The sequence below is a fragment of the Octopus bimaculoides genome, chromosome 3, assembly GCF_046866305.1.
Source record: "Octopus bimaculoides isolate indiv1 chromosome 3, ASM4686630v1, whole genome shotgun sequence".
Lineage (NCBI taxonomy): Eukaryota > Metazoa > Mollusca > Cephalopoda > Octopoda > Octopodidae > Octopus > Octopus bimaculoides.
The window spans coordinates 59,117,284-59,134,783 of NC_142930.1; the positions used below are offsets into that span (position 1 = coordinate 59,117,284).

At 36.2% G+C, this 17,500-nt stretch overlaps 1 protein-coding gene across 1 annotated transcript in view; it reads right to left on the reverse strand.

The window, feature by feature from the left end:
• Nucleotides 1-17,500, reverse strand: part of LOC106875217 (uncharacterized) — a 242,286-nt gene that overhangs the window by 197,993 nt on the left and 26,793 nt on the right. The window contains exon 2 of the mRNA XM_089348365.1: nucleotides 1,962-2,153. Within this exon, the coding sequence (XP_089204491.1) occupies nucleotides 1,962-2,153 (192 nt within the window). The remainder of the gene's footprint in view (nucleotides 1-1,961; nucleotides 2,154-17,500) is intronic.

Consider the following 17,500-nt stretch of genomic DNA (forward strand, 5'->3'; position numbering starts at 1 on the left):
TATATATATATATAATTAATCAGATGATACATGAAGGAGTCATACCCAATGACTGGTGTAGCAGCACGATAGTCAACTGCTACAAAGGTAAAGGTGACGCTCTAGACACAAACAATTACAGAGGTATCAAGTTATTGAACCAGGTAATGAAGGTCATGGAGAGGGTCATAGCCCAACTTATTAGGGAAAGAGTCAGTTCTTTCGTTGACATGGAGAAGTCACACGGTACTGGCAACGGCCTCGCTCAAAAGGTGTTTTTTTACGTGCCACTTGCACGAGAGCCAGTCCAGCTGCACTGGCAATGACCTCGCTCAAATGATTTTCTAACGTGCCACTAGCAAAAGACAGCTGCAGGAGAAATACCTAGCCAAAAATAAACCTGGCTTTCGTTGACATGGAGAAAGCCTTTGACAGGGTCCCCCGCTCCCTTATCTGGTGGTCATGTGGAGTGCAAGAGAGACGATTGCGCTGGTATGGACATGTGGCAAGAATGGATGAGGATAGCTGTGTGAAAAAGCGACACACCCTAGCAGTTGAGGGAACCTGTGGAAGAGGTAGACCCAATAAGACCTGGGATGAAGTTGTGAAGCACGACCTTCGAACTTTAGGCCTCACCGAGGCAATGACCAGTGACCGGGACCTTTGGAAATATGCAGTACGTCAGAAGACCCGGCAAGGCAAGTGAGAGCATAATCTGTGACCTCTGCCAGAAGTGTAGCCAGCTCACTAATTAGTATCTTTACTTCACTGGACACTAAAAACCCTGCTTGCGAAAACCTGTTGAGGCAAGTGAATTTGGAATTTGGAATTTGAAATCTGAAAGCGAAATCGAGCCGAATCCGACAACTGGCACCCATGCCAACCTCTCCTTCATTGGACACTAAACTCTCCTTGCAAAGATTTGTTAAGGCAAGTGAAATGATGATGATATGATGATAAAAGCAAAGATGAGGACAAATATCCGTCGACTGTAAATAATGTACATAATTCCTCATCTCTTAAATATAGAACTGTATTATATGTATACATATGCATGTATATATATATATATATATATATATATATATATATATATGCATGTATGTATATATACATATATATATATGTATAAACACTGAACGTATGTATGTAAACATGTATGTAAAAACACTGAATGAACTGGGTATTTCCACACCTTTTTACCATAAGAGAGATTTCTTCTCCATGGTAATTGCAGTGTATTTGCCTTTTAGCAGTCGAAACATGTGACAGACATATTTCAACTAACCTAAATTCTGCATATATGTGTGTGTGTGTGTGTGTATGTGTGTGTGTGTAAATACACACACCACACCACACCACACAGGGAAAGTTAGGAAGAAAGACAGCATCGATTAAACCCATAAGCAAGTGAGGCTATACCTGCACGGTGCCACAATCCTATCACTTGATCCTTATCAGTAATCAGTTAACCTGATCCGTTACATACAATTTTCTACTGTCCTATCATTTCTTTGTTTTTAACAGTCCACTCCTTTGGTATGTTTTACAAATAGTTTAGACATGTTTTACTATATTTTCTAAACTATATTGTTGTATACAAAAGGTATCAGCTTCATTTTCTGATTCCTTATGATTGACAGAAATTTGCAGCCTTCTCACGTATTTCTTTCCAAATAAATTGTTATATATAAAAATGCATACTACCAAGGTATGCATTGCTGGTTTATAAATTATATCATGAAATATTTAATAGTTACATATGTACTAAAATACATTTAGAAATATTTTGTATTTTCTATAATGTTGCAAACCAGTTGCAAAATGGGTTTGCAACATTGTTTTAATTATATGCATTCATCACATACAAATTATAATTCAGTAAAACATCTTTTTGAGAACGCTCAATAATCCTGAAAGCATACTACCAATTAATAATTGTGAAAAATAACATTGCATAACATCAAAGGAAATTTACAAACCTTATAATTGCTTCGTATAAACATTGGAATAGGTATGTCTTTCCGCATTGAACTTGGAAGATCCCTCATTATCTGAAGATGAGAAGCTGGTTCACCAGCTTCAATGTGCATCAGAGATGCACATATCACCAGCAGAACTATAGGCCAATTCTTGCAAGACATTCTCGGGTTTGGCAATATAGAATTTTTCATCTGAAAGGAAATATTTCACATGTATTAAGTGATGTAAAACAAAAATAGTACAAAAAAATAGCTTTAATTTTCATTTTTACTGTAAAAAAAATACAAATGGCTCATTAACTAATATAATTATCTGTTCATTCATATTTACAGATTAAAAGAGAAACCAACATTCATGGGGTATTTTAAAATGACCTTTAAACACACACACACACACACATACACACACACACACACACACACACACACATATATATGTATATATGTTAATAGCCTATTTGAAGGAGTTGAATAACTTACTCAGACATATGAATGTTTAGTAGACTTATTACACATACTCAAATGACTTCCAAACTTGACATGGTTTTCAGAAATCAATGAAGCATTCAGTTTATTGAAATATATTAGAACAATAAGGGCAAGAAAATTTATAACTGAATTTTTTATTTTTAAAATGTCTCATCATTCTCAATTTCAATAGTGAATGTAAATGTCTTAATAAATACTTTTACATTTTGACAAAAGTTAAATAGGTAAATTTATGAGAAATTTGTATTTTCTCTCACATACAAAGAGCAAATAATATTTGTGATCAAGTAATCAAGATGCAAATATATTTGAAGTTTTGATTAACTATTTAGATATGAAACACCAATATTAAACTGCAAGTGTATCATGATCCACAAATCTTTAATGCACAAAATACACAACTAAGAAAAGTAAGATTTAAAATATTGTGACACACCACTATGGCACAATATATATATCCATTTCATATCAATAAAACCCATTCCAGTTAACAATCAATTGATTGTTTAAGCAAGATGCAATCCATGTAGATAATTACCAAGTATTTAACAAAACATTGCATCTAGGAAACATTTATAGTGTACTATAATTATAAAACATTTACTTTTCATATCTGCAAAAATTGCTGTATATCAAAGCATAACAATCAGAGGGTTTTTATATCTAAAAACCAGAGCAGTTCCAAATTTAATCTCTAGCTTATTAGCTATTTTTAAAAATACAACAAAATAATATCGAAAATATGTCTCAGTAAAAAGCTTATTATTACGATAAATCATTGTTACTGATGTTCTAGCATGTCATCAAATAATCATCTCTGTTTCTTTCTCATGCCACTTGATTAAAAAATGTCATTCTTTTTCATCTTGTATATTTTAAACTCAATATAAAATCAAAGGACAAACATCCTTTGTTCAGAATATCAAGGAGAAAAGAAACTAATTAGAATTAATAATAACTACTAATAGTTACCAAATGAAAGTAAGTTGATGAAAATACCATCAAACAATTTGATGAAAATACCATATTGATAGGGTATACTTTCAAGAAGCAAAACAAAATTTCTAACTGGATTTTTTATTTAAAAACACACGTTTGATAATACTAAATTTCAAGGTTACTTTTTAACAAAAGTTGAATAGGCCAATTAATGAAAATTTAGTATTTTCTTTCATGAACAATGAGCAAATAATATTTACTGTTAAGTAATAAGAATGCAAACAAGTTTGAAGTTTTTGATTTAATATTTATATGTAAAATGCCAACATTTAACAGCAAGTGTGTTATGATCCATAAAGTAAACAAGGAAAGTAGAATTTTAAATATTGATACACCACTAAGACACAGTATCCATTTTAAGTAAATAAAACAGGTTTCACTTAACCAAATGATTATTTAAGCAAGATGCAATTCATGTAAATAATTGCCTAGTATTTAAAAAAATGTTGCATCCATAAGATAAATACACACAGTGACTTCATTTTAGTGCTAAGTTGGCAAAAGCTCAAAGCTAAAGTGATCTGCCATATATGTGCAAAGTAACATTTCAATCTGTATATCAAGACATATGACAGAAATGAATGACTTCCACACAACACTGTGTGCCACTCTCTCAAACCTCACAGCTTCAACCATGATGTTGTCAACTACAACTGAGATATAAAATTTGACTGCTGAGGTACACGACACTGCTTTTCCTCTTCCCAGGCTACAGGCCCACACCCCCAACACCCATACTGTTAGGATTGGCACTCTCAACGTCGGCACGCTGAAAGGTAGATCTGGTGAAATTGTTGAGATGCTTGAACGGAGATGCGTAGATATGTGCTGCATCCAGGAAGTAAGATGGAGAGGAGGTTCTGCAAGGTTCCTCACAGGCAAAGAACACAGGTACAAGATTTTCTGGGCAGGGAACACTGACGGGGTCGGGGGCGTAGGAATACTTCTAGCGGAGAAATGGGTGGATAAGGTAATCGAGGTCGTTAGAGTAAGTGACAGAGTACTTAAGATCAGACTAGTGCTTCATCATAGATTAGCTACTGTCATCTCAGCCTATGCACCTCAACCTGGGCTACCAGATGGTCTGAAAGACCAATTCTATGACACCCTCTTGCAAACTACCTCGTCGACGAGGGACAGGGACCTTCTCTTTGTGGCTGGAGACTTCAACGGTCATGTCGGACGTCGTGCTGGGGGCTTCCATGGCATACATGGAGGCTATGGCTTCGGTTCCCGCAACGAGGAGGGAACCAGACTGCTGGAGTTCTGTGATGCAACCAATCTTATGGTCTGCAATACCAACTTCAGGAAACCTGCCAGTCACCTAGTCACCTACCGCTCCGGCAGACACTCTAGCCAAATCGACTACATCCTCGCCAGAAATAGGGAAAGAGGGCGGCTTATAAATGCCAAAACCTACCCTGGCGAAGAATGTACCCCACAACATAGATTAGTAGTTAGCGACTTTGGGATCAAGGCAAAATGGGTGCCCAGAATTAGACAGGCTTGGAGAAGAAGGGTGTGGAAGCTTAAAGACCCTGCAAACGGACAGAGACTTAGAGACAAGTTACTTGAAGCATTTAACGAAATAGAAGGGGATATAGCATCATACAACGTGGAAGACAATTGGAGATTTCTGCGGGACAACCTGTTGAAAGCCACCGACCAGATTTGTGGGTGGTGTAAGGTCCCCTCCCAACCCAGAGTAACGTGGTGGTGGAACAAGGAGGTAGACAGGGCTATTAGACAAAAGAAACAAGCTTGGAAGGACTGGAAGAACGGTGGTAGCAGGGAATTGTACCAATGTGCCAGAAGGGAGGCTAGGCGACAGGTTTATTTAGCCAGAGGGGAAGCAGATAAGGAAAGATTTGCCAATGTTCTGCGCCGTGAGGACCAAAGACTCGAGGTATTTCGGGTTGCAAGACAGTGTAGGAGAGAGAATAGTGATGTTGTAGGAGAGAAATGTGTTCGCATGGATGATGGTACGCTTGCATTAAATGAGGATGCAAAGAAAGAGGTCTGGAGATGCCACTACGATAGATTGCTTAATAAAGAGAATGAATGGGAGAAAGAGAGCCTGCCTTATGTCGACCCAATAGAGGGACCAGCTATCCGAGTTGATAGTACCAGGGTAGATAAAGCAATTAAGAGTATGAAGACCGGGAAAGCCCCCGGCCCATCAGGAATCACTGCAGAGATGCTCAAAATATCTGGCAGTGTTGGCTATAGCCTAGTCACCCGTATTACGAACCAGGTGATACACGAAGGAGTCATACCCTATGACTGGTGTAGCAGCATCATAGTCAACTGCTACAAAGGTAAAGGGGACGCTTTAGATACAAATAATTACAGAGGCATCAAGCTGTTAGATCAGGTTATGAAAGTTACAGAGAGGGTCATAGCCCAACTAATTAGGGAGCGAATCAATTTAGATGAGATGCAGTTTGGGTTCGTGCCAGGTAAAAGCACTACTGATGCCTTATTTCTAGTGAGACAGTTGCAAGAGAAATACCTAGCCAAGGATAAACCTCTGTACCTGGCTTTCGTTGACATGGAGAAAGCCTTTGACAGGGTCCCCCGATCCCTTATCTGGTGGTCAATGAGGAAACTTGGGATAGAAGAATGGCTAGTGAGAGCTGTGCGAGCCATGTACAGAGATGCGGCCAGTAAGGTGAGGGTTGGAAATGAGTACAGTAATGAATTCCGGGTAGAGGTAGGGGTCCACCAAGGTTCCGTCCTCAGCCCCCTATTATTTACCATAGTCCTCCAGGCAATCACAGAGGAGTTCAAGACAGGTTGCCCCTGGGAGCTCCTCTATGCTGATGACCTTGCCCTAATTGCGGAGTCACTATCAGAACTAGAGGAGAAGTTTCAGGTGTGGAAGCAAGGTCTAGAATTGAAGGGCCTTAGAGTCAACCTAGCTAAAACCAAAATCCTAATAAGTAGGAAGGTAGATAAAACACAAACCCCTTCAGGTAGATGGCCCTGCTCAGTATGTAGAAAAGGAGTAGGTAGTAACTCTATAAGATGTACCCGGTGCAAGCTATGGACACATAAGAGGTGCAGCAACATCAAAGGCAGGTTAACTAGCAAGTTAGTTTTTGTTTGTGGCAGATGTTCAGGTGCAATAAAGACTGCAAACAAACAGGAAACAACTTCTATCTCATTCCAGGGTGAAAAACTAGAGGTAGTCGATAGCTTCCGCTATCTGGGCGACCAAGTTAGTAGTGGGGGTGGGTGCGCTGAAAGTGTAGCTGCTAGAATAAGAATAGCCTGGGCAAAGTTTAGAGAGCTCTTACCCCTGCTGGCGACAAAGGGACTCTCACTCAGAGTAAAAGGCAGACTGTATGACGCATGCGTACGAACAACCATGCTACATGGCAGTGAAACATGGGCTGTAACTGCTGAGGACATACGTAAGCTCGCAAGGAATGAAGCCAGTATGCTCCGTTGGATGTGTAATGTCAATGTGAATACCCGTCAGAGTGTAAGTATCTTGAGAGAAAAGCTGAACATTAGAAGCATCAGTTGTGGCGTGCAAGAGAGACGATTGCGCTGGTATGGACATGTGGTGAGAATGGAGGAGGATAGCTGCGTGAAAAAGTGCCACACCCTAACAGTTGAGGGAACCCGTGGAAGAGGTAGGCCCAGGAAGACCTGGGCTGAGGTGGTGAGGCAAGACCTTCGTACATTGGGCCTCACCGAGGCGATGACTACGGACCGAGACCTTTGGAAATGGGCTGTGTGTGAGAAGACCCGGCAAGCCAAGTAAGATCGTTGCCAGTGCCCCTGGACTGGTTCTTGTGCGGGTGGCACATGAGATGCACCATTTTGAGCGTGGCCGTTGCCAGTACCGCCTGACTGGCTCCTGTAGGATTTTCGAGCGAGATCGTTGCCAGTGCCCCTGGACTGGCTTGTGCGGGTGGCACATAAAAGACACCATTTCGAGCGTGGCCGTTTTCGTGCGGGTGACACGTAAAAGCACCCACTACACTCTCTGAGTGGTTGGCGTTAGGAAGGGCATCCAGCTGTAGAAACTCTGCCAAATCAGACTGGAGCCTGGTGTTGCCATCCGGTTTCACCAGTCCTCAGTCAAATCGTCCAACCCATGCTAGCATGGAAAGCGGACGTTAAACGATGATGATGATGATTATGATGAGTTGAAAAAGGCATTAGAAATCCAAGCAAAATTAAAAAGTGCATGAAAGATCTCAGTATATATTTTGGTAAAGCATTTTGACCACATGAGTAGATTGCAGAAGAGACAACACAGGATTTGTGGCATCCATATATAAAGCAAACACAATAACACAGTGTAAACCTCCACATAATGTAGTCTGTTTCAACATATTTCAATACATAACTGTCTTGTTCACTTCTGAAACAATCCTAAGTTTAGATGTCCTTTGAATATGTCTAACAGTCTATTCAACAAATTCATATATTATGCAAAACATGACTCTGCAACTCAAGCTGAAAAGGTATTTCAGTGTCACAGATGCCACTACAACAGATTGTCTTAAAGCAGAATCTCTCCCAAAATTTGGAAGAGTGTAAACAATGAATAGATATGCCATTTGGCAAAGAATAACCACAAAACAACTTCTAGAGAAACAGAATGCTATAGCAGATATCATAGAATATTACATCAGATACAATAGACATTGCATTAAAAAAGCATCAAGACAAAAAATAACTCAAATAGGAGATAAGTCCTATGTTTCACTGATAAATTCTATTATAGAACCTATCACTAGTCAGAGAGAAATTATCTAAGCTTATCCAACATAAAAGAATCCACTTCACGAGAACATGAAATTCTTCATCAAACCAAGTGATAAGCATTTGCACTTGCATCTGCAGCCCAAGACGAATAATTAAGATTAGGCAACTTCATGATGAGTCACAAATATTCAAGACTGTATTCCAATAGAGCTGATAATACAAGAATCACAGTCCATATTAAGGCAAAATGGGAAAGGATGCTAATATCGATATTTCAAGTTCAATAATTTATATTCATTTAAGTAAACTGGAGGCAATCAAAGCTGTGAATTTGTTATCTAGGTTGTGTATAAATATTTAAAAGAGCATCAGTGATATCCTCAACTCACTGCTGCTTGGGACAGTGAAAATATTTTGAATAATAATCTAATCATGAATTTATAGGAATATTTCCAAGCAAAACACATCATTATCCATAAATAGACACAATTGGCAGAAGAAAAGAAGTACAACTATAAAAATACTGGCTCTAATATGCATATTTAACCAATCATGTCAGACTGTATTGAATTTGAAATAGTAAATGTTGAAGCATTTTAAAATATCAGAATATAACAATAATTTATGACTCAAACATAAAAGGTACGTATTTATTTTCTGATTTAAAAAATTTTTTGAAGATTAAATAATACTTTGAATTAGATGTACAAATATTCTTTTTGTTGCACATATAAGACTGAATTTATATGTGTGTATATATTTATTTATATATATATATATATATATATATATATATATATGAGAAGGAGAGGTGGAAACAGCAATCCATTCTTAGATTAACTAGAATTGCCAAAAGCCAAATGATACAGTTTACTATATCAGTATTTCTGATACAAAAACAAAATTAGGTGAATGTTATTTGTCTCAAGAGGGTAGGTTTATAATTGAAAAACCTAAAAGAAAGTTTACAAATCACAATAGATATCTATTATCTGTAAATTATATTTATGCTACTGAATTTAAAGGAAATGTTATTGAACTATATCTTATAGCCAGACTTGTAAAAACTATCAGTATGAAAACTTAATTGTAAAAAATTATCAGCAAGAAAACTTTATCTCTCCCTGTAAGTCTACAATATAATCATCAAGAAAAAATATTGAATATTGATAACTAAATATATTCACAGTAGAAATCTTATGTCATCATCATCATCATCGTTTAACGTCCGCTTTCTATGCTAGCATGGGTTGGACGATTTGACTGAGGACTGGTGAAACCGGATGGCAACACCAGGCTCCAATCTAATTTGGCAGAGTTTCTACAGCTGGATGCCCTTCCTAATGCCAACCACTCAGAGAGTGTAGTGGGTGCTTTTACGTGTCACCCGCACGAAAACGGCCACGCTCGAAATGGTGTCTTTTATGTGCCACCCGCACAAGCCAGTCCAGGGGCACTGGCAACGATCTCGCTCGAAAATCCTACGGGAGCCAGTATGCATATAATAATTGTTATGAATTATAACATTTCTTGAACACACAACATAAATGTAAGATTATAAAAGGTAAATATAATGCTGCAAAACTACCTGCTCAAATCTGTATTTGTTAGTATCAGAACCATAAAGTATCTTAACTATTGTTTCAATGTAACCATTCAAGTTAAGCTTGATATATATTCAGTGAAATCAATTTAACAATTGTTACATATTTCTGCTTAAAAGATGGGGAATTTTCAGTCACGCTGAGTTTCTGAAAATGATAGGGACAACAACTATTGATCAAATATATTTTAGAAAGGACTTTGAAAAGAAAAGTCATTTTTAAAAAAAAAACACATTTTGGAATTGATACAGAGGATTGATAATTATATTTTACGTTTTAGCAATGTTTTGTCATTTTCTTGCAGACATGACAGAGTGTAAGTGATCTGAGAGAAAAACTGGGTATACAAGGCATCAGATGTAGTGTGCAAGAGAGAAAACTGCGCTGGTACAATAATGTAATATGTATGAATGATGACAGTTATATGAAGAGATGCCAATTTCTAATTCTGGAGGGAACTTGTGGAAGGAGCAGATCCAGGAAAATGTGGGATGAAGTGATGAGAAAAGATTTTCAGATATTGAGCCTCACAGAAGGGATGACAGGGCTGAGACTACTGGCAGTTTGCTGTGCTTGAAAAGACACGCCATGCTAAGTAAAATCAAGGTTGCCCTTGCATACAGGCATATCCCCTGCATCCCTCTTTAGCTGAGCATTCCCAGTCTTGTAGGCTCAGGAGAGTTGATGCCACATAAAAAGCACCCATACCAGTGCCATGTAAATGCACCTGTGCTGGTGCTGCATGAATGCACTCTGTAAAGCGGTTGGTGTTAGGAAGGGCATCCAGCCATAGAAACCATGCCAAAGCAGACATGGAGCTTGGGCAGCTCTTCAGCCAAGCTCCTGTCAAACTGTCCAACCCATGCCAGTATGGAAAACAGACATTAAATGATGACAATAATGATGAGGATGAAATAAAATAGACATTTTGTTTGTTTTTGGCCGGATTTATTTAAACATGGTATTTTGGAATGAATTTAGTCATAGGTATGTCGTTGTCTATGATCCCTCACAAGAAATATTTGATGAACATGAAAAATATATGAAGGTTTAAATCTGTTTGTTTTGTTTCTCTCCAGTTTATAATGAAAATATGGGCAAACACTGCCTAATTTTAGATCAGCGTTTAGCATTACCAAGTAATATAAATTACTGGCTATGCTAACAGTATGGCTTCAAATCTCTGTTCCCTATAAAAAAAAAAAAGACATTCTGACATAACCATTTATCAATAAATGGAAGAGTGCAGTGTTTGGTGAGATGCAATAGGAAGCTTTATAATTAGTCTTTACATTAAGTTTACAGTTGTTGTTAGTCAATAAAAATATAATTGTCATTATCCAGTTTAAAGACAGCAATCTTGTCCCAGAATCATTTGACAGAAAACAAAATGGAATTCTTATAATGCAAAATTCAAGTTGAAAATAAGCATTTTAATCAAAACCCAAATTGCCCAGCTGAATGGGCTTTTGGCATTGCAGATAAAATTATGAGGGACTGGGGATAGAAGGACAGATTCAGAAATGCCATATCAGATGCCATGTAAAACCTGAGAACTGAACAGGCTCTACATGGTAAAATGAAAACAAATGAAAGAATGCATTTTAGAACTTTGTTCCATTAGCTATACTTTTACAAATGCAACTATTTTCTGCCATGCTCTGTAGATGCTTAAAGAACTGGAAACAACATATATCAAGTATCAAGTGACTAGTGCACTTACTTTATGAACAGGTAAGATTTCTGCCTCAGGCAGTGGACTCAAATTGTACAGAAACTCCCAATAGATGTGGAAAAGAAAAAACTTCAAAGAGGATTAAGATAGATATTTTTAATAATCAAACCATTTTTTAGCTGGAAACATTTTCAGCATGTGAAACAACCAGAGCAGGATTTTCTCTAACTCTATTTCTTAGAATGAGATAATATGGTAATTAGCTGATCTATTGTTTTTATGGTCAAATCATGTATTTTTCAAAGAAATTCAAAGCAAATACCACTTATTGAGGGAGTAAGAAAGGGGAACTGTCAAATCAGTGGGCAATCTTATGAGCAGGAATATACAGTAATAAACACTATGAAACCTAACCACTGCAAAGAGCAGATAGAGCTAATGATATCGCCTCAATTATATCTTATTCAACTTCATATAGTATTTTCCCATGGTATTCAATGTTAATACATATAACTACAGTTCATTAAGTAATGATTACAATCTTAATGCAAATTTGTTTCCCTACAATCGTTAATTTAAATCAGTATTTCAGTGTTGACAAAAATTAAGTTGTGATCCCACACCACTCATATCCTTAAGTCCAGACCTTGAATTTAAAGAGCCATATTATCCAGAGCCTAACCTAAATATCACATTTCGAATTCTCTCAGCTAAAACAATATCTGTTGTAGTTTTTTATGATCCTATACCAGAGTTTCTAATCCTTAAAGCACAATCGCTTTCTCATTTTGCAATGTTTGTTTCATAACTGCATGTTTGTTCCACTATGTTACACTAGCATAAGCCCCATTACTATAAGGAAAAAGAAAAATACCTACAGGTTTCTTATCATAGTACCAATCATTTCTTTGAAGAAAAAGAAACCTTTTAACAGTAATTCTCTTAAATTCTTGTATTCTAGCAGTAAATATTTAATAGTGAAATAAGGAACATAACTCAAACCTGATGTAAACATACAAGATTAAGGTAATCAGTCTCCGGTTGTTCACCATGTCTGTTGGACCAAGACATAAACTGCAAAAGCTTTGTATATGTACAGATGGCAAAAATTAATAATACCAAATTCCTGTTAACTCTTCCTACCTTAATAAGTCTGGTCATATTTCAACTAAGTCACAATCTAGTGCTCCTTTTTATTTCTAATAACTTAGTTGTTTAGGCGATATTATCTTCTTACCTTTTCAGACTCCTGTGTAATGTGATGTTTTTTTCTGAATTGTTATACAGTGAATAAAGGACTATCATGTTGTCAATAGAAATAACAATTCAATAATGAATTCCTTCAAATTATCTGAAAAGATTTGGATTATGAAGCAACAGAGTTCCATTGAATATTCACTTGATTCCTTAAACCCTTAAAGATGGAGTTCATGTTAAATTGCATAAATTATTCAGTCCATTCAATTTTGTTATAGTAGCCTGTACTGTCTATTAATTTATACCAATCTCTCTTAATAGCAAGACTTAAAATCTTTCTCATGATGAAGAAAAGCACACTATTTTACAGAAAGTCTCATTAGAAATATGAACCTATGATACAGTATCTTGGTATAAATTCTAATATATTTTATGTGTTTCTTTATATTCTATTGTATATCTTCTTTAAGATGCTTTGATTATTTTGCTTCGGATGCTTTTTTTTTTTCATTACTTTCCTAATCTATTAATTTAAAACTTCCTTAATTTCCTTTCTTCACAGCATCATCATTGCTTTGCATCTGTTAAGAATAATGCTGCAGTGAAAATCATCAACAAGTTTCTTACTTGTATTATTTAGTTAGCCAAACATGTGACAAGAGTTAACTTGTTCATGGAAGATCTTGCAGCCTTCACTGATTTAATTTCCTGAATTGTCTTCATTGCTGTTCTGGCATACTAGTGTTGGTTTCAATAGATGCAGGAACACATTTTAAATTTCTTTAGCACAGTGAATGGTGACATTATTATGCTTCCATCTTATAATTATCTACAGCAGTAGAGATGATTTTCTAAATTGTTATCTCAACTATTTTACATGTATTTTTCTACACTACCTAAGATGTGATGAATAAACAATATATACACTTGCATACTTTTAGAGTAGTTGTTTTTACAACACACTTGTGCAAATGGGAAACAATACAGTAGCCGTAGAAGTTTAAATTGGTGACCATACAATCCATAATCTAAGACCTCAACTTCACAACCAGAGTACTTGATTATTTTTAGGAACTTTTTTTCTCCCATGTCATTGATAAATCCTTAGCCCCAACACTGAAGTTAAATAAATGTTTTCTTTTCTCTACATAATTACGTTGCTGTATATGACGAAAAAATAATCACATTAAGTGGCAAGTCTATAGAATTTTAAAAATGTGAATCTGAATCATTGAGTCATGCAAAGATACACTAGTCTCTTTTAATAAAATAAAACTATCTTCTTTTATAGCTTCTAAGAATTTTATTTCTTATACCCTAAAAATTAAAACGAAAAACATAGCTCTAAAAATATAACTGAAATTTCAAGATGACTAAAGTTAATAATGTTGAATATTATAATTTAACTTTCCTGCTTCATAAAGCTTTTCATATTTTTCTGAGTTATCTAAATTCAAGGGCATTTAGAAATGCAAAATAGTAGTTGTGGTTGGGACATCTATCTAGTTTATGTTTTGTACAACTATAGGTATGGTAATCCATTCAATAAAGAAAAAAAGTGATCAGCATAGTTCAAAATAGCTGAAAATTTATAAGATCACCCATATTTGTTACAGACACAGTCCATTTAATCCACTGTTTTTGCTGATGCAAATCATAACTGTCTCAGAGTCTGTTTTACCTTCTTTTTTTAACCTCCCCAGTACCATTTTGGTCTGAAGATAACTTTGTTGCACTGCAACTGTATTTTGTATTTGAATCATATGAGTCAGTGGGTGATTTTAAAACTATGTGGTCATAACATTAAGTGCTTAAGACTTTTCAACTCACTGAATATTTTACAGCAAGTCAAAACAGAACTTAGCCACGAGATGCAGAAATTTTCTTATCTTTGTTGTAATTCCTGGAGAGCATTATTTTTGGTACATTTGGGTTTTGCTATTTCAGTGATCTTTGAGTGTGGTGCTGTCAGTATGAAAACATGTGCAGATATTGTTTTTATATTTGTCGGTATATGCAACAACATACAGGAAAACAAGTTATTTTAAAATTTATTAGCATTTTAGTTTATGAATAGAAGAAGATGAAAGAGTGATCAAGCTGTAGCATTCCAAATTTCCAATAATTTAAGGTGGGTAATTTAAACAAAATACATATTCTTGTGTTTTCAAAATAGAGCAGCATTATGCATTTATATAATTTGGGTGACTGACTTAGCTCATTCAATATTGCTGAACATAAATCTAAATCTCTAAACTAAAAAATTGAACATCAGAAAGAATGAAATTTTGAGAGTTTCTTAAAGGTAAGTACTTTATACCAAAAATATGCAATGATTCATATCAAATACTCACACCATACTCACATCATTCAGAAAATATGCCAAGTAAAATAAAGTTCAAAGCAAAGAATAAATAATAGTAACAAAAGAAGCAATAGCTTCAAAGGTACCAAACATAATGCTGTCTGAGAATTACATCAAAGATAAGATAATTTAATAAAGATCAGAAATGAAGTCACTGCAGAATCATTTATCAAATATCTTACTTTACAATTCAACAATACAAAAGGAAGACAATGAAAACCACCCATGCTAGCATGTAGCAGCAATGAGCAGTTATGATCAGTCCAACAGAATGAGAATCTAGTCGTAACAATTAAAGCAATTCAATACATGAATAAATCATTTCTAAAAAGTGGGGTCAAAATGTGTTTATAGCCTTTAATACTTTATACAATAAGCTATTCATATAGAATTTAAAATACTGGCTTTTCTTCCAAGTAGGTATTAATGATTTAAAAGATGTTTCAAAATACACGAAATCTCCGGAGAAAAACTGAGTTTTTATATTTATTTTAAAATATTTTCTATTTGTTCAAGCAAATAAATTTATTCTATATTTTACTGAGGTAGTGTAAAAATTAGCCTACACTTATGGCTCTAGAAATAAGAAATGCAATACCGGAACAAAGTATAGGATTAAGAAAAAGAATAAGATAAGAGAAGGATGTAAAAAAAAATTCAAAGAAGCCTATCAAACAAAACAATTCTTTAAAGATGCAAGTGTGGATGGGTGGTTGAGAAGCTTACCTCCCATGGTCTCAGTCTCACTATGAACCCCAGGAAAATGTCCTCATCTACAGCCCCAGAGAAAATAAAGCCTTGTGAATGAATATGGTTGATGAAAACTAGAAGCTCACTATATGTGTATGTGTGTTTAAATATATGTATATATCAATGTGTTTCTGTTTTCTTTGTCCCCCACCACCACTTCACAGTTGCTGTTAGTGTATTAACATCACTGTAACCTAGCAGTTCAAAGAAAGAAAGTGAGAGAATAGGCACCAAGCTTTAATAAATAAGTACTGACTTAATTCAACTAAACTCTTCGAAGCAGTAACCCAGCAATGGAGGAAACAAGGAAAAGTACATATCTTGACAACATGCACAGCAAATGTATTTTCATAAAACATTCAATTTTATGCGACCTGCATATGTGAAAGGCCTCTCCAAAAAGATACAAAAGATATGCGGCCCATATGACATCAGGACAGTATTCAAGAGTAATACAACACTTCGCAAAGATCTACTTCGAGAAAAACCACCAAGAGAAGAGAATATGACCAAAGACTGTGTATACTACATCCCATGCAGCTGTGGTACGTTATACAAAGGCAAAACAAGCCGCCCTCTCAAAATAAGGCTAGACGAACATTGCAAAGCTGTGACATGAGGAGATATTGATAAATTGGGTATAGCTGATCATGTATGGAAAAATGGAGACCACCTCCCCCTGTGAGATGAAGTTAAAATAATAGACAGAGAACGCTAATAGAAAATTAAAAGTTGCAGCACATATGCGAGGACACAACAACCTCCTAAGCAGACGGAGTGCAGATATGAGTAGCATATGGGAATCAGTATTAAGGAAGGATAGGAAAATATTAGATTTATAAGCCCTAAAATTCACTCCATTATTACCCATGGGCATATGGCATATTGGTTAAGAGCGCGGGCTACTAACCCCAAGATACTGTGTTTGATTCCAGGCAGTGGCATCGAATGATGTTTGTTTGAGGTAGGCTTATTTGTTATCCTTCAGTGGCCCATTTAGACAATTTGAGATATCAGCTTATCTTCACATTAGAATCCTCCTGCCCAGTTCTAATCTCATTATCATTATTACTATTCTTTCACACCAGCAGCCTGAGTCTTTGCTGTTTCGCGGTGTACCTGCCCTTTCCACCCCCACCACTTGTACTGGAAGCCTTTAGCCTCTGACCTCTATCGGATGTCTTTCTCCTGAACACCTTCAAAGGCTTAATACTGACCCATCTCTACTTAAGGTTTATCTCCTATGCAATGTAGTGGTTATGTAGTGCATAAAATAATAGTGTAGTGTATGCAGGCTACTGTAGGTTTATGAGTTCTGCCAGATTCATGCTTTCTTTTCAGGTACATGATGCTGCTGTCCCCCATCCTAGGGTCTCGCGGGCCCACACCTTCCACACACTCAGAGTTGGCACACTTCATGTTCGCACATTGAAAAGTAGGTCTGGTGAGATTGTTGAGATGATTGAATGGAGACGTGCAGATTTGTGCTGCATACAAGAAGTAAGGTGGAGAGGAAGTTCTGCTAGGTTCTCACAGACAAAGAACATAGGTGTAAGATTTTCTAGGTAGGGAACACTGATGGGGTCGGGGGCATGGGTATACTGCTTGCGGAGAATGGGTTCATAAGGTAATCGAGGTAGTCAGAGTCTGTGATAGAACACTTGAGATTAGATTACAGTTGCAACATGGATTAGCAACCATTATCTCAGCCTATGCCCCTCAGCCAATGCTACCT